Below are 17,955 nucleotides of genomic sequence, written 5' to 3' on the forward strand. Positions count from 1 at the left end.
ACTTCTTCCATTCTCTCCTCCCAGTCCTTCACTTCCCAAATTCTTCCCCATCTCTCGCCCCTCTTCCCCATCTCGCCCCTAGTCAACTAACATTTTGTCAGCCTTGGGAAGTTCTACTCATTGCTCCACAATGCTTTCTAGTCAGGTTAAACCAAATTCTGCACATGCACGTTTACACACATTAACTGAACTCCTTTCACCAACTTCTAAATGCCAGTTATTGTTTTTAAAGTTAACAAACAGCTGACAGCAATCTGCTAATAAAATAAAAGATAAAAAAGCCCAACAGATTGGCTGGGAAAAATTTCACACCAAACTTCATAAATTGCTCATTGACCGTGAAATGCTTTGCGACAACCTGAGGATACTTTATTAATTCAAGTTAAGTCAGCATATTTATTAAAAATAATATGTCCTGTCATGTTTCTGTTCAGAACTCTTATGTAAACATTGGGCCGTATTTTGTGACCCCTGCGGGTGCGTATGAGGTGTGTACGCGCCCGTAGGGGCCGCGCAAGTGCCGGGTTTAGGCATGCGAAGCGCATGCGCTGAAACCTGGCACTTGCGATCTGTCAAGAATCGACAGATCCTCCACATGCCCAAGAAAAGTGCCTCTGCGGGTGGAGAGTTGCGCTATTTGCACAATTTCCGCCCGCTGAAAGCCTGTCAAATTCTTATGCCTGGTAAAAGTAGGCATAAGAGTTTTAAAAAAAAGAGAAAAATAAAATTTTATCATTCATTTATAAATTTAAAATATTCTTCAAAAGGTAAGTTTATTTTTAGTCCTGTAAAAACATTTAATTTTTTTGTTCAAAATATTTAATTAAATGGCATTTTTATTAATTTTAAATATGTAATTAAAAAAAAAATGTCATGTGTTGGTGTATTTTTTAAGTGATCCCCATTCCTACATTTGACAGTTCCGTATGTACGGACCTGTCAAAAGTATGAATGGGGATTCTCTCCTTTTATTGGTTCAGCTGGCCCAGGTGATCCCAGGAGCGCCTACGAACCGCTTGCGCCCCTGGGATACGTGGGGCTCTGCCCACGTGGACCCGGAGAATCCCAGGAGCGGAAGCCACCATTCTTCCCGGGCCACCGTGTACATTTGTAGAAATTTTGCAGGTCGGAGACCTCCGATCGCAAATGTTGGCCCAACATCTATGGATTTTCTGTATAAATTTAGTCCACACCTGATGACATAGTTATAACAAGTCGAGCATTCCTTTTGAGACCTTCTGCAAAGCATGGTGCAATATGTATGCCTTTACCAAGCATTGTTGTATTCACCAAATGGCTCTCTCTGCTGCTGCTCTCACACCATCTTACTAAATTTGATTGAGTGGTCTGCACAGAGTGATCTTAAACAGAGTGCTTCTAAACAGAGTGTTAAACTTGGGAATTTGGAGAGAGTGGGAATTCGGAGCAGAGGGGGAAGGAGCTGCTGCTTTTTGCCTCCTATACTTGCAGTGCTTTGTGTTATAGGTAAGTATTTAATCTCATGGTGGGACAGTAAGCTGTGAGGAGAACACAAAGGCCGGAATTTTGCCGGTCCTCAGAGTGCAAGATTGGAGGCGGGACCGGAGTCAAAATGGCAAAGATTGACAGCGGGCAGGAAACCCGCTGTCGACCCGCCTCCAATCAATCTTCCCAAGTGTTGGGTCCCCGATTTGCACATGGACTCGACACCTAGCGGCAGGAAGAGGATTAAAGCCACTTACCTGGCTGTTAACAGGTACTTGATACTTGTTAACGGGCTCTTTTTCAATTTTGTCGCTTCTGCCTCGGGTTCCCCGACATCCAGACACCACGCCAGGTAAGTGTGGCGTGTTGTGAGTCTGCTGTAATGTTTATGCATTGATGACAGCTGCAGAAGTGGTGTGAAGGATCCAATGGTGCACTGGTGAGTTTCAGAGGTAAGGAAATGTTGGGAAAATCTTTTTTAATGCATTTACACTTTTCTGTAGGTCACAAGTTTTGAATTGGCTGTCGAGTTTCACCTCATTGGGAGAACCTCTCTCACCAGTGACAGATCGCTTCTGTAACCTCACCTGCAGTTACCATCTGTTCTAGCCTAAGGATTTAAGAAAACCGGCAGATGACGCATCATCAAATGACGTCATCTAACCAGCTTCTTAATTGGCCAGCAAGCCCGCAGGGCGGGCTTAAAAAGGCCAATCGACGTAATGTCACGTCCGTTGGCCGGATGCAGCTGGAGATGGGACTGCAACCCAGAAACCAGCTGACCCGCTCCCAAGCAGCATCCATTTGCAAAATCGCGGCCAAATTGTCTGCAAAGGAATATAGATAGATTAAGTGAGTGGGCAGTAAGGTGGCAGATGAAGTATAATGTAGGGAAATGTGAGGTTATTCACTTTGGTAGGAAGAATAGAAAAACAATATTTTTTAAATGGTGAGAAACTTTTAAATGTTGGTGTTCAGAGAGATTTGTGTGTCCTCATGCAAGAAACACAGAAAGCTAGCATGCAGGTACAGCAAGCAATAAGGAAGACAAATGGCATGTTGGCCTTTATTGCAAGGGGGTTGGAGTATAAGAGTAAGGAAGTCTTGCTACAATTGTACAGGGCCTTGGTGAGACCACACCTGGAGTAATGTGCACAGGTATGGTCTCCTTATCTAAGGAAGGATATACTTGCCTTGGAGGCGATGCAATGAAGGTTCACTAGATTGATTCCTGGGATGAGAGGGTTGTCCTATGACAAGAGATTGTGCAGAATAGGCCTATACTCTCTGGAGTTCAGAAGAATGAGAAGTGATCTCATTGAAACATACAAGATTCTGAAGGGGATTGACAAAGTAGATGCTGAGAGGTTGTTTCCCCTGGCTGGAGTGTCTAGAACTAGGGAGCATAGTCTCAAGTTAAGGGGTAGGCCATTTAAGACTGAGATGAGGAGGAATTTTTTCACTCAGATTGTGATTCTTTGGAATTCTCTGCCCCAGAGGACTGTGGATGCCGAATCGTTGAGTATATTCAAGGCTGTGATAGATTTTTGGACTCTAGGGGAATCAAGGGATATGGGGATCGGGCGGGAAAGTGGAGTTGAGGCCAATGATCAGCCATGATCTTATTGAATGGCGGAGCAGGCTCAAGGGGCCATAACGCCTACTCCTGCTCCTATTTCTTATGTTCTCATCTACCTAGAACTTAAACTAGATCTATTAATTAGTTAAAAATGAAACTATAAGCTAAGTTCATTAAATAGATAAATTTTAATTAACTAAGTAAATAAAACAACGTCAAAAAGGGATGGCAGTGCAGGTGGTGTGCCGCAACTGCAGCATGTGGGAGTTTGTGGAGAGCATTATGATCCCGGACGACCGTGTCTGCAGTAAGTGTCTGCACCTCAAGGCACTTCAGCTCAGAGCTGTTGAGCTGAAGTCCGAGATGCAGACATTGTGGGGCATCAGGGAGGGGAAGTGTTATCTGGACACTTTGATCCAGGAGGCAGTCACATCCCTTGGGTTAGGTAGTGGTACAGGTTTGCTTGGTGGTCAGGGACTGGAGAGTGCAACTGCAACTCAGGCAGGTATGGGGACCCCAGGTGCAGTGCTGCAGGAGCCTCGGCCTTTGCCTTTATCCAACAGGTATGAGGTTCTTGCTGCCTGTGTAGATGATGGCAAAGTCTGCAGGGAGGATGTGAAAAGGAATGTTGTAATGGTAGGGGAGAGTATAGTCAGAGGGACAGATACTGTTCTCTGCTGCCACGACTGGGAATTCCAAAGGCTGTGTTGCCTGCCCAGTGCCAGGATTAAGGATATCTCCTCACGGCTGGAGAAGAATTTGGAGTGGGAGGGGGAGGATCTTGTTGTGGTCCACTTAGGAACCAACGACATAGGTAGAACTAGAAATGAGGTTCTGCTAAGAGAGTTTTAGGAGATAGGGTCCATATTAAAATGCAGAACCTCCAAGGTAATAATCTCTGGATTGTTACCTGAGCCATGCACAAATTGGCATATGGACAAACTGATCAGAGAGTTAAATGCATGACTCAAAGAGTGGTGTGGGAGGACGGGGTTTCGATTCATGGGGCAGTGGCACCAGTATTGGGGAAAGAGGGAGCTGTTCCGTTGGGACGGTCTCCACTTAAACCAGATTGGGACCAGTGTCCTGACGAATCGAATAACTAGGGATGTAGATAGGGCTTTAAACTAAAAAGGAGGTGGGAGGGGTCAGGTGAGGGGAAATTTAGAAATCTAAAGAGAAAAGTCAGGGCAATGGAGCAGTGTAGCGATTTGTGTAAAGATAAGCAGAGTGTGACAGGAAGGGACAGAGTTTAACTGAAAGTGTTTTTTCATTTATGGGATGTGGGCGTCACTCGCAAGGCCAGCATTTATTGCCCATCCCTAATTGCCCTTGAGAAGGTGATGGTGAGCTGCCTTCTTGAACCGCTGCAGTCCGTGTGGTCAAGGTACTCCCACAGTGCTGTTAGGTAGGGAGTCCCAGGATTTTGACCCAGCGACGATGAAGGATCAGGAATATACTTCTAAGTCAGGATGGTGTGTGACTTGGAGGGGAACTTGGAGGTGGTGGTGTTCCCACGCGCCTGCTGCCCTTGTCCTTCTAGGTGGAAGAGGTCACGGGTTTGGCAGGTGCTGCCGAAGAAGCCTTGGTGAGTTGCTGCAGGGTTAAGGATATCACTGAATATATTTAAGAAGGAGATAGATAGATTTCTAGACACAAAAGGCATCAAGGGGTATGGGGAGAGAGTGGGAATATGGTATTGAGATAGAGGGCGGTAGTTAGACTCTCGCTTGTTGGAGATAGTCATTACCTGGCACTTCTGTGGTGCGAATGTTACCTGCCACTTATCAGCCTAAGCCTGAATGTCGTCCAGGTCTTGTTGCATGCGGGCATGGATTGCTTCATTATCTGAGGAGTTGTGAATGGCACTGAACACTGTGCAGCCATCAGTGAACATCCCCATTTCTGACCTTATGTTGGCGTCTGACCTTATGTTGGCGGGAAGGCCATTGATGAAGCAGCTGAAGATGGTTGGGCCTAGGACACTGCCCTGAGGAACTCCTGCAGCGATGCCTGGGGGCTCTGATGATTGACCTTCAACCACCACAACCATCTTCATTTGTGCTAGGTATGAATCCAGCCAGTGGAGCGTTTTCCCCCCAATTCCCATTGACTTCAGTTTTACTAGGGCTCCTTGATGCCACACTCGGTCAAATGCTGCCTTGATGTCAAGGGCAGTCACTCTCACCTCACCTTTGGGAATCAGTTCCTTTGTCCATGTTTGGACCAAGGCTGTAATGAGGTCGGGAGCCGAATGGCCTTGGCGGAACCCAAACTGGGCATCAGTGAGCAGGTTATTGGTGAGTAAGTGCCGCTTGATAACACTGTCGATGACACCTTCCACCACTTTGCTGATGATTGAGAGTAGACTGATGGGGCGGTAATTGGACAGATTGGATTTGTCCTGCTTTTTGTGGGCAGGACATACCTGGGCAGTTTTCCACATTGTGTATTAGCGAATAAGGTGAAAGCAGGAAATAATGTTAAAAAGTTAAAATTAAAGTCTCTTTATCAGAATGCATGAAGAATTCGTAACAAGATAGACGAATTAGTGACACAAATAGGGATAAATGGCTTTGATCTAATAGCCATTCGAGAGACATGATTGCAAGGTGACCAAGGTTGGGAACTAAATACTCCAGGGTACTTGACGTTTTGAAAAGACAGGCAGAATGGAAAAGGGAGGTCTGAGCGAGTGGTGGGGGGAGCCCTGATAATAAAGGATGACATTAGGACGTTAGTGAGAAAGGATCTTGGCTCCGAAGATCAGGAAGTAAAATCAGTATGGGTGGAGATAAGAAATAACAAGGGGTAGAAAACACTGGTGGGAGTAGTTTATAGGCCCCCAAACAGTAGCTGCACTGTTGGACAGAGTACTAATCAACAAATAATAGGAACTTGTAACAGTGGTAATACAATAATCATGGGGGACTTTAATCTTCATATAGACTGGGCAAATCAAATTGGCAATGGTAGTCTGGAGGACGAGTTCATGGAATGCATTCTAGACCGTTTCCAAGAACAATACATCATGGAACCAACCAGGGAACAGGCTATTTTAGATCTTGTATTGTGTAATGATACAGGGTTAATTAGTAATCTCATAGTAAAGGATCCTCTAGGGAAGTGTGATCATAATATGATAACATTTCACATTGAGTTTAAGAGTGAAATACTTCAGTTGGAAACGAGAGTCTTAAACTTAAATAATGCCAATTAGTTAAGGTAGATTGGGAAATTAGATTAAAAGGTATGACAGTAAATAAGCAGTGGCAAACATATAAAAGAAATATTCCAAAATTCTCAACGAATATACATTCCATTGAGAAATAAAAAATCCATGGGAAAAGTGATCCATCTGTGGCTAACTAAAGAAGTTAAGGATAGTATTAGATTATAAGAAGAGGCTTATAATGTTGCGAAGAATAGTAGTAGGCCTGAGGCTTGGGAGAGCTTTAGAAACGACCAAAAGATGACCAAAAAGTTGATAAAAAGGGAGAACATAGAATATGAGTGTAAACTAGCAAGAAATATAAAAACCGATTGCAAGAGCTACTACAAGTATGTAAGAAGGAAGAGAGTAGCGCAAGTAAGCATTTGCCCCTTGGAGGCTGAGACAGGTGAAATTATAATGGGGAATAGGAAATGGCTGGGAGTTTAAACAAATATTTTGTATCTGTCTTCACAGTAGAAGACACAAAAAGCATACCAAAAATAGTGGGGAACCAAGGCGCTAGTAAGAGTGAGGAACTTAATTAATATCAGTGGAGAAAAAGTACTTGAGAAACTAAAGGGACTAAAAGCCGACAAAGCCCCTTGACCTGATGGCCTGCACCCTAGGGCTGCAGAGATAGTGGATACATTGGTTGTGATCTTCCAAAATTCCTTAGATTCTAGAATGGTCCCAGCAGATTGGAATGTAGCAAATTTAACCCTGCTATTCAAGAAAAGAGGGAAAGAGAAAACGGGGAACTACAGTCCAGTTAGCCTGATGTCAGTCATTGGGAAAATGCTGGAATCCATTATTAAGGAAGTGGTGACAGGGCACTTAGAAAATCATAATATGATTAGGCAGAGTCAACATGATTTTATGAAAGGGAAATCGTGTTTAACAAATTTAATTAGATTTTTTTGAGGATGTAGCTAGCAGGGTAGATAAAGGAGAACCAGTGGCTGTGGTATATTTGGATTTCCAAAAGGCATTCGATAAGGTGCCACATGAAAGGTTGCTATGCAAGATAAGGGCTCATGGGGTTGGGGGTAATATATTAGCATGGATAGAGGATTGGGTAACAGAAAATAGAGAGTAGGGATAAACAGGCCATTTTCTGGTTGGCAGGCTGTAACTAGTGGGGTGCTGCAAGGATCAGTGCTTGGGCCTCAGCTATTTACAATCCATATTAATGACTTAGATGAAGGGACAGAGTGCACTGTATCCAAGTTTGTTGACGATACAAAGCTAGGTGGGAAAATAAGCTGTGAGGAGGACGCAAAGAGCCTGCAAAGGGATATGGACAGGTTAAGTGAGTGGGCAATAAGGTGGCAGATGGAGTATAATGTGGGGAAATATGAAGTTAATCACTTTGGTAGAAAGAATAGAAAAACAGAATTTTTTTGAATGGTGAGAAACTATTAAATGTTGGTGTTCAGAGAGATTTAGGTGTCCCTAGTACAGGAAACACAAGAGTGTTAGCATGCAGGTACAGCAAGCAATTAGGAAGGCGAATGGCATGTTGGTCTTTATGGCAAGGGGGTTGGAGTACAAGAGTAAGGAAGTCTTACTACAATTGTACAGGGCTTTGGTGAGACCACACCTGGAGTATTGTGCACAGTTTTGGTCTCCTTATCTGAGAAAGGACATGCATGCCTTAGAGGCGGTGCAACGAAGGTTCACTAGATTGATCCCTGGGATGAGAGGCTTGTCCTATGAGGAGAGATTGAGTAGATTGGGCCTCCACTCTCTAGTTTAGAAGAATGAGAGGTGATCTCATTGAAACATATAAGATTCTGAGGGGGGTTGACAGGGTAGATGCTGAGAGGTTGTTTCCCCTGGCTGGAGAGTCTAGAGCTAGGGGGGCATAGTCTCAGGATAAGGGGTCGGACATTTAAGACTGAGATGAGGAAAAATTTCTTCACTCGGGGTTGTGCATCTTTGGAATTCGCTACCTGAAAGGGCTGTGCATGCCGAATCGTTGAGTATATTCAAGGCAGGGGAGATATTTTTGGACTCTAGGGTGTGAGGGTGCCAGTCAGTTCCTTCTGTAACCTCTAGATGGCACCTTCACTTGTTGGTTTCTAGCCCTTTGTTAATTGTTCCTAGCCTCCTGTGTTAATTCTTAACGGCCTGTTAGCTGTTTATGGGTTTCACCTGGTTGTCTTGGTATATAAGTTCTGTGGTTGCTTCCCTCTGTGCTCAGTCCTAACCGGGGAACCGGGGACTAGCCTTCGCTCTGTGGCGCCTGGCTTTGACTAGCTGGCTGCCATGGTTCTCTCGAGCTCTGTATTTAAGTTGTATCTAAGTCTGTGTTCTTGTTGTTCTTAGTCTTGATAAGGTGCTGGGCTGGACTAGCGTGTTGCCATGTTGGCGCTTGTCTTGAGCTCTGTATTGATAAGCCTGTTACCCCTGTGGCAGCCCCTCGTGATAGCTTGTCTTGAGTCGAGTCTCGGCAAGCTGATTGCGCTTGTGGTAAGCTTATCCCAGCTCAGTATGGACAAGTAGGTTGCCTCATGGAAGCTGTCCTGAGTTCCTGATCTTGACTAGTCGTGTTGTAACTTGTCTTGAGTTCTATGTATGTTGTTGTGTTCCTGTCTCGAGTTCTTACGTATGCTGTTGTGTTCCTTGTATTAATCTAGTTATGTATGAATCTAGTAAAGTAATGAATAAAGTACTGTTCCTTAAGATTGTATACCTGCCTCTAGTCTGGTTTCTGTACTTGGGTCCAGAACCTACCTTGCCCGGAGAGCACGGCCCCGTATCTACACGGCCCCGTGGCTCCCCACCCCTGTGACAGTAGGACTGAGCCATACATGGACCCAGTAGAAACCAACCGGCTAAGGTTTGAAACTCTCGAGTTAATTTTTGAGTTCTCTTGGGCAAATATTTGGTCTCCGAGGACTAAGACTCCCCGCTGTGTCGGTGTTTAATTTTTGGTTCTCCTAGGAAGAAGACCCCCACTGTGTTAAATTTTCAAGTCTTGTGTTAAATTTTCGAGTGAATTTTCAAGCCTCCAGGGTTAAATGTTCAAGTGAATTTTCAAGTCTCCTGTGTTAAATTTTCGAGTGAATTTTCAAGCCTCCAGTGTTAAATGTTCAAGTGAATTTTCAAGTCTCTTGTGTTAAATTTTCGTGTTAACTTTCGAGTCTGTTGGGCCTCTATTGTTAGACCCCCAAGTAAATTCTCAAGCTTCCTGGGCCTCTACTGTGTTAAACCCCAAGCAAATTCTCAAGCTTCCTGGGCCTCTACTGTGTTAAACCCCAAGCAAATTCTCAAGCTTCCTGGGCCTCTACTGTGTTAAACCCCAAGCAAATTCTCAAGCTTCCTGGGCCTCTACTGTGTTAGATTTTTTGAGTAAATTTTCAAGTCTCCTATGTTAAATTCAAGTGAACTTTCAAGTCTTTTGGACCTTTATTGTGTTAAACTTTCAAGTCAACTTTCAAGTTTCCTGGGCCTCCCGTTGTGTTAAACTTTCAAGTCAACTTTCAAGTTTCCTGGGCCTTCATAGAGTGAAATTTTCAAGTGAACTCTCAAGTCTCCTGGGCAAATTAAGCTTTCAAGTTCTCCTAGAGAAGTTAGGTTTACAAGTTCTCCTGGGCAAATTAAGTTTTCAAGTTCCCCTGGACAAGTTAAACTTTCGAGTTCTCCTGGACAAGATAAACTCTCAAGTTCTTCTGGACAAGTTGAATTTTCGAGCTGTCCTGGACAAGACAACTTTTGAGCTCTCCTGGATTGGATACCTTCGAGTTCTCCTGGACAAGTTAAATTTTTGAGCTATCCTGGACAAGATAACTTTCGAGCTCTCCTGGATAAGATACTTTTGAGCTCTCCTGGATAGGAATACTTTCGAGTTCTTCTGGACAAATGAAACTTTCGAGCTCTACTGGATAAGACATTCTTGAGTTCTCCTGGACAATTAAATTCTCAAGCTCTCCTGGACAAGTTAAATTCTCGAGTCTTCGCCCTTCTTGCATCCCTTCGGAATATAATCCATTGAGCGTGCTAACTCTGGAGAAACGATGGCTCCGTTGCTTACCAAGATTTTGGTCATATGATCGCCACGACATGTCTCTGCCGCTAGTGGATGAAGAGGATGATTCTGTCTTGAGATTTCTGAACATCTGCAGTTTGTGAACAGTTGGAATGGGGAATATCATTGCTTGAAAAGCTAAGAAGATTCGCCCTGTGTATTAGCGCCCTGTGTATTAGCGCCCAGTGCATTTCGAGCCCAGTGCATTTCGAGCCCAGTGCATTTCGAGCCCAGTGCATTTCGAGCCCAGTGCATTTCGAGCCCTGTGCCTCCCGAGCCCTGTGCCTCCTCAGGGATTTTCGCTATCACCATCCTGTTTGTCCAGAGGGAACGTCGGGAGCCGTTCCTAGGGGAGGGGGTCCTGTGAGGGTGCCAGTCAGTTCCTTCTGTAACCTCTAGATGGCACCTTCACTTGTTGGTTTCTAGCCCTTTGTTAATTGTTCCTAGCCTCCTGTGTTAATTCTTAATGACCTGTTAGCTGTTTATGGGTTTCACCTGGTTTTCTTGGTATATAAGTTCTGTGGTTGCTTCCCTCTGTGCTCAGTCCTAACCGGGGAACCGAGGACGAGCCTTCGCTCTGTGGCGCCTGGCTTTGACTAGCTGGCTGCCATGGTTCTCTCAAGCTCTGTATTTAAGTTGTATCTAAGTCTGTGTTCTTGTTGTTCTTAGTCTTGATAAGGTGCTGGGCTGGACTAGCATGTTGCCATGTTGGCGCTTGTCTTGAGCTCTGTATTGATAAGCCTGTTACCCCTGTGGCAGCCCCTCGTGATAGCTTGTCTCGAGTCGAGTCTCGGCAAGCTGGTTGCGCTTGTGGTAAGCTTATCCCAGCTCAGTATGGACAAGTAGGTTGCCTCATGGAAGCTGTCCTGAGTTCCTGATCTTGACTAGTCGTGTTGTAACTTGTCTCGAGTTCTGTGTATGTTGTTGTGTTCCTGTCTCGAGTTCTTACGTGTGCTGTTGTGTTCCTTGTATTAATCTAGTTATGTGTGAATCTAGTAAAGTAATGAATAAAGTACTGTTCCTTAAGATTGTATACCTGCCTCTAGTCTGGTTTCTGCACTTGGGTCCAGAACCTACCTTGCCCGGAGAGCACGGCCCCGTATCTACACGGCCCCGTGGCTCCCCACCCCCGTGACATAGGGGAATTGAAGGATATGGGGATCAGGCAGGAAAGTGAAGTTGAAGTCGAAGATCAGCCATGATCTTATTGAATGGCTGAGCAGGCTCGAGGGACTGTATGGCCTACTCCTGCTCCTAATTGTTATGTTCTTATGATTCAGGCTAGTTGTTATCCATCAGTGTTTCCATCATTGAGAGGGTGAAACTGCTTCACATCAACTTTAACCGTTTAATATAAGTGGCCTATTACTTTAACTGATGATTTTTTTTGTGAAGCTTCATTGTTGATTGTATTTAGAAAGTAACTTTCCATGTAGCAAATCTTTGCTGCAGTAATTACATGTCTTTTTATTACAGAGGACATACCGAGCAATGTATGACTACACTGCTGCCGATGAGGATGAGGTTTCCTTCAAGGATGGTGATTACATCGTCAATGTACAAGCAATTGATGAGGGGTGGATGTACGGCACTGTCCAGAGAACTGGAAAAACTGGAATGCTTCCTGCAAACTATGTTGAACCTCTTCACTGAATCCAGTTTCTCGCCGTTTGTGCTTAATCCTTTATTTTTATTACACTAAATGGTAATTAAAATGTCAAAAGGGAGAGATGAATCTGTTAAGTATATTAAAATCCTATTTACTATCTAAGTAGCTTTTCATTATTGTATTACTGATGTACTCTTAGGACTTTCTAAGAAACTGTTCTTCCTACTGACCAATCTCATCATTCAGTAGGAAGGCAGTGTAATAGACCATGGTTTCCTGCAGTCAATAAGGCTTTTAATAATGTTAACGTAACAACATTGATTGTGCTAGTTTTTACCAGCGAAACAGAAACTTTGTCAGCTGTTGGATTTGTGTTACAAGTTATGATCAGCTCTGATCATAACTTACTGTATCACAAGTGTGATCCAATCCATTCCTGCGTGCAATTTTGCTGAGTTTGCTTCTAGAGTATTTGCAGATTCCTGTTTTTGCAAAGTGTTTTAAGTTCAAGATACTCATCCTGAAGATAATGTGTGGTACAACTGAATGTGGGCTAATTTTGGAGAGATTTAATACTAACTAGTGCACATTTGTATTTTGCCTGTGAGGTGCACAAAGATTACTAATGTCAGCTGTATAACTTGAAGTATTTCCTTAGTGGAATTTTGTCTTTCTTCCTATGCACTGTGGATATCTCAAGCACTTTCTTTACACTGAAATGAATTGTCCATGTACAGGTCGCTCTGTAGTTTTATTCTAAAAGAAATTTTAGCCTTTTTAGCCTTGGGGTAATTTGGGTTATTAGAAACGGAGGCCCTAATACACGAGTGTCATCTGGTTTGGTTTGCTTTGTTTTGCTTTGCTTGGTTTGGTTATTGGTTATGCATGCTTCGTCTACAATGTCTTTTTAGCCAATAAAGACAGTTTATTGAATTGGTTATAAGGTAACTCTCATTAACGTTTATCCTGGTGAATGAACAGTTCTGTATGACTGGCACAACAATGCTGTGACTCGTGCCATAAAGGGTTAAATAAAGATACTGAAGTATGTACGTTTTTTTGACTGGTGGTCAATATTTCTTTCAAAGCAAAAAAGCCATTGTGCTTTACATGTATACTGTGCAAACATTAAAAATTTTGTGCAGATGACTACAGTGTAAAATTCTGAAATGTTAGTTATTGTTACTCCATTATTTAAGAAAGGTGTGAGAGAGAAATCAGGAAATTATAGACCTGTTAGTCTAACATCTGGTGTGGGAAAAGTTATTGGAATCTATAATTAAGGACAGAGTGACTAAGCACTTGGAGAAATTTGAGCTGATTAGAGAGAGCCAACGTGTGTTTTTAAAGGGTAGGTCATGTCTAACGACCTCATTGAATTTTTTGAAAGTAGTAGACAGGGGAATGTCTATAGATATAGTTTATATGGACTTCCAGAAGGCATTTGATAAGGTTACACGTAAGAGACTGTTAGCTCATGGAATTGAAGGCAAATTACTGACCTGGTTAGGAGATTGGTTAGGCGGTAGAAGACAGAAAGTCAGGATAATGGGTACATACTCAAATTGGAAGGAAGTGACTAGTGGTGCCCCACAAGGATCTGTGTTGGGGCCTCAACTATTCACTATATTTATTAATGACTTAGATAACATAATAGAGAGCCATATATCCAAGTTTGCCGATGGCAGAAAAATTGATGGCGTAGTAAGTAGTGTAGATGGGAATGAAAAATTGCAAAGAGACATTCATAGATTAAGTCAGTGGGCAAAATTGTGGCAGATGGATTTCAATGCAGGGAAGTGTGAGGTCATCCATTTTGGACCAAAAATGGATAGATCAGAGTATTTTTTTAAATGGTGAACAGCTAGGAACAGTGGAGGTCCAAAGAGATTTAGGGATCCATGTACATAGATCACTAAAATGTAGTGGTCAGGTACAAAAGATTAATGGAATGTTAGCCATTATATCTAGAGGGTGAGAATATAAAGGGGAGGAAGTTTTGCTACAGCTCTACAGAGCCCTGGTTAGACCACATCTGGAGTACTGTGTACAGTTCTGGGCATTGCACCGTAGATATATTGGCCTTGGAAGGTGTGCAGTGCAGATGCACCAGAATGTTACCAGGGCTCCAAGGGTTAAATTATGAGGAGAGATTACATAAACTAGGCTTGTATTCCCTGGAATATAGAAGATTAAGGGGTGATTTGATTGAGGTTTTTAGGATTTCGAAAGGATTTGATAGGGTAGATGGAGAGAAACATTCTCCACTGGTGGGAGTCTAGGACAAGGGGACATAACCTTAAAATCAATTCCAGGCCATTCAGGAGAGAAATTCTTGACACAAAGGGGGCAATTTTCCCACTGGAGGTGAGATGGAGGCGGGTTTCAGTTTGGGTGGGTTTGAAACCCGCCTCCACTGATGGGAAAATCGCAGATTTTTAAAACCCATGATTGGCCACTTGATTTCAGAGGTGTGGGATGCCCTTGCTCAATTAGTGTTTTGGGACTGAAACTCGCCTCTGTTGACAGCACTTTTCCAGTCTGATTTTGTGGCTTCTTGCTCCCTTGGCTCATTCCACAGCATTTTTGCGTCTCCTGCGCCACCAACATCTTTTGAGAAACCACTATGTCCAATTCCAAGGCAAGGGCCTACCCGAGGCTCTCAGATGAGGTGCTGCAAATGTTGTTGGAGGGGGTGACAGCTAGCAGGGAGGTGCTCTTCCACTCATCTCAGAGGAAGAGGCCTGCCAAAGAAACCAAGGCTGTGTGGGTACAGCTGGCAAGGGATATAACCTCCAGATCTGTGTGCAGATTGGGAGAATGTTTCTGTGTATTGATGAAATGCCATCCCTGTTGGAAAGCATTAAAATGATTTGAAGCCAAAATGTTGGCGTTATGCCATCTGTTCTTTGCCCTTAGACAGCTCCACATTGCGGGCACCGCCACACTTGCGTTGTCAGGTTGGTGGCCTGAGTGAAAGGAGGCCAGAGAGTCATGTCCATTGTCAATGATGTCCTAGGATGGAACAAAGGACATGTGCCAACTTGGGCAACTTATGCAAATCTGGCCATGATAAGTGCATCCCGGGCAGCCATGTGCTCGCGTGCTGCCGCTGGTTGATACACCGGCGCTCTGACCTCCTCCTCCTCCACCACCTCCTCATCCTCATCTGAGGTCCATGCAGAAAGAAAACAAATGGTTCCCATGCTGCTTGTAGATGCCTCCTTTGGGGAAGCGCTCATTGCAAGTGGGGAGAGAGTCTTCCAAGGAGGTCCCACAGTTGATGGAGTCAAGCTGCAACACCTCCGACTTCGGAAGGCCTTCTAAAAGTGCTCAGAAACCTTTTAAAGCCAAGGTCTGGCACCTGCAAGTAATCCTTGCTGCAATAAACGATGTCTTGTTAGACCTGCAGCTGTGAGAATTCCACCCACGAGTCAACCTGGCAGGTTTACCTGGCGTGGTTTAGGAGGTGCGTGGATCACGCCAAAAAGCTGGAAAAATCACGAGGGCCTCTCAAAATAGGCTTAGTGAGGCCCTTAACGAGCATTTAAGGATCTTTAATAGCGCAATGGCCAGCTGAAGGCGGGAGAGTTTCCCAACCTCCAAAACCGGCACCGGCAAAATCCCGCGGAGGTGGGTTCCAAACCTGACCTCTTTGAATCTGATTTTCCCGCCTCCTCCGACATCAGAAAATCGCCCCCAAAGGGTGATAGAATTGTGGAACTCCCACAAAAAGCAGTAGCTGCTAGCTCAATTAATTATTTTAAATCTGAGATCGGTAGATTTTTGCTAGCCATGGGTATTGAGGGATATGCAGCCAAGGTGGGAGTTAGGATATAGATCAGCCATGATCTCATTTAATGACAGAACAGCCTAGAGGAACTGAATGGCTGACTCCTGTTCCCATGTTCATACATGGGATATTCTAATTATTTTATGGACACTGGGGGAGAAATTCAATTTGGTCCAGTTTCTGGCACTAAATGGGTGGCACGATTCGAACGCGCGCCAAAGAAGTCAGTGAGAGGTCCAAGCCAAATTCGGAACCAGGCCTCATTTAAATTAAACTGGCAAGCTGCAGATGCTAATGGGACGCCCCGAGACAGTGTGCCGGTCAGGGCTGTAGGAATTGCAGCCGGCTCTGACATCGAGCCAGCCCGCAGGTAGGTCCTGGGGGGGTAGTGGAGGTAAAGCCCAAGGGGGCGAGCCTAGGAAAGGCAACAGCTCACAGTATTTTTGTGGAGCCAGGAGGAGCCTGTTTCAAGCTGGTACCCTGGGCACCTAGAAGTTACTGCATTCCAATTTGATAGCTGCCGCACTTCCAAGGGAGATTGCAAGCTGATATTTGTCACCCCAACGTTGATCATTCAATCAAAAAATGGGCGCAGTAATGTTCAATTTCACCCTCATTAAGTTAATTCTTATGCCTATGCCTCAATTTTTACAGCACAGTTTTCTACACTTTATTCTGGTTATCAATTCCTTAATAACGTGGCATAACTGCTGTATAATTTTGATTCAATCTTCAACTATGTGTAATTGCCCTATTCATCACATCCTGAATAACTTCAAAAACTAATGCTGGAGATAGACAAATAAGTCAAAAAATTACTTTTATTTTAAAAGCAAGACTTTGGGTGTCCATTTTACTTGTCAAACGTATCTGAACAAAACTGCACCAGTGACATCCATGGATACAATCCACCATTTCATTTGATTAATACCATTTATTTTACAAAATGACTATTTAGAGGAATCTGTATCCATGGATCTTGCTGAATCTCCCAGTGTAAATTGTGCCTAGCTAGTACTTGCTTCGGAGACTTGGTGTAGTAGGCTGTGGAGCAGGTTTGATGCAGCAAATGGCCTTTCTGTACTCCAGACCTGTTACAATATCACATGTAATGTTTATGTTCACCTTATTTCCGCTGGTAACACTGAAACAGGAAAATCAAAGTGACTTTTTAAATATACAAACCAAGCACTCTAAATGGTGTAGGATTATGTTATAACTGAGAAAACAATATTAAGCATTTGAGGATACATAAATTATTTAATAAATAAAGTGGTTTATAATCTGAACCATTACTGAAGTCGGTATACTTGCATAAGTAGACAAAAGTATAAACCACTAACTAAATTATGGAAGGGCAATTGTTGCAGGTAAAAGTCTAAGATGCCAATGCCTTTATTCTACATTATATTGAAGCACTTTTTCTCCATACTTCTGTTTCTGAAAAGTTACTGGTTTCCATGTGGAATATCTTTCAAATGTCACTAGGATTATTCTAACTTGCTTGTATAACTAAAATAAATTCTGCTTATTTTTATAGTGAAGTATTCATTGTATTATACAGTGGTCTGTTGTGTTGGTTCATTACTGAAGACTATGTTGTTCTATATATGTACAATATTTTACTGTGCAAACTAAATAGAAATAAATAAAGCCAGCTTTCAGTTTTCAAGCCTTTCTTCTCTGGTAATGTATGCCCAATAGCTCCTTTTATTTGTGCTTTCATAGCAGTTTGCTGAAGGCATAGTGGTTTATGTAATAAGGTAGACGCAGATGAGGAAGACCATTTGGCCCATCCTAGCTCATCAAACCAGGAAACATCCTATTACAGCATCTAACTGTTTCTCAAAAGATTCCAGGGTTTTTACCTATGTTGCCTTTACAGGACCCATTCCATGTATTTGATCACGCGTATGAAGAAAAACATTCTGAAATTTACCCTAAAAGTAACTTTTTCCAGTTGAACTTGTGTTCCTTTGTCCTACTGGCACAGTTTATTATGACACCTAGTTTCAGATTTACATTCTTTTACCATTTACTATCTTTTGAGGCCCTCTCAAAGTCACATCCTTTGAAGGTTAATAACCAAATGGTTTCTCCACTCTGTCTTCATAACTCAGTCCTCTGATGCTAGTGATCATTCTTGTACTTTTTTGAATTGCCTCCAGGGCTCCATTTAATATCTCCATTGGGCCTTGGTAAGCAAAATTGGGGACACTACTCAAGGTGGGTTCTGATCACTGCACTGTTTAATCAGTCTGACTTT

General features: G+C 43.3%; 1 protein-coding gene across 21 annotated transcripts in view; it reads left to right on the forward strand.

The window, feature by feature from the left end:
• nebl (nebulette) overlaps positions 1–17,361 on the forward strand; it is a 555,716-nt gene extending 538,355 nt beyond the window's left edge. For all 21 annotated transcript variants that reach the window (XM_085987828.1, XM_085987829.1, XM_085987830.1 and 18 more), the window contains one exon: positions 11,764–17,361. In XM_085987828.1, coding sequence (XP_085843954.1) covers positions 11,764–11,940 — 177 coding nt within the window. In that variant the 3' untranslated portion in view covers positions 11,941–17,361. The remainder of the gene's footprint in view (positions 1–11,763) is intronic.
• The last annotated feature ends 594 nt before the right edge of the window (positions 17,362–17,955 follow it).

This window comes from Somniosus microcephalus, chromosome 5 (genome assembly GCF_052327205.1).
Source record: "Somniosus microcephalus isolate GS21.2 chromosome 5, FLI_Smic_1.0, whole genome shotgun sequence".
Taxonomy (NCBI): domain Eukaryota; kingdom Metazoa; phylum Chordata; class Chondrichthyes; order Squaliformes; family Somniosidae; genus Somniosus; species Somniosus microcephalus.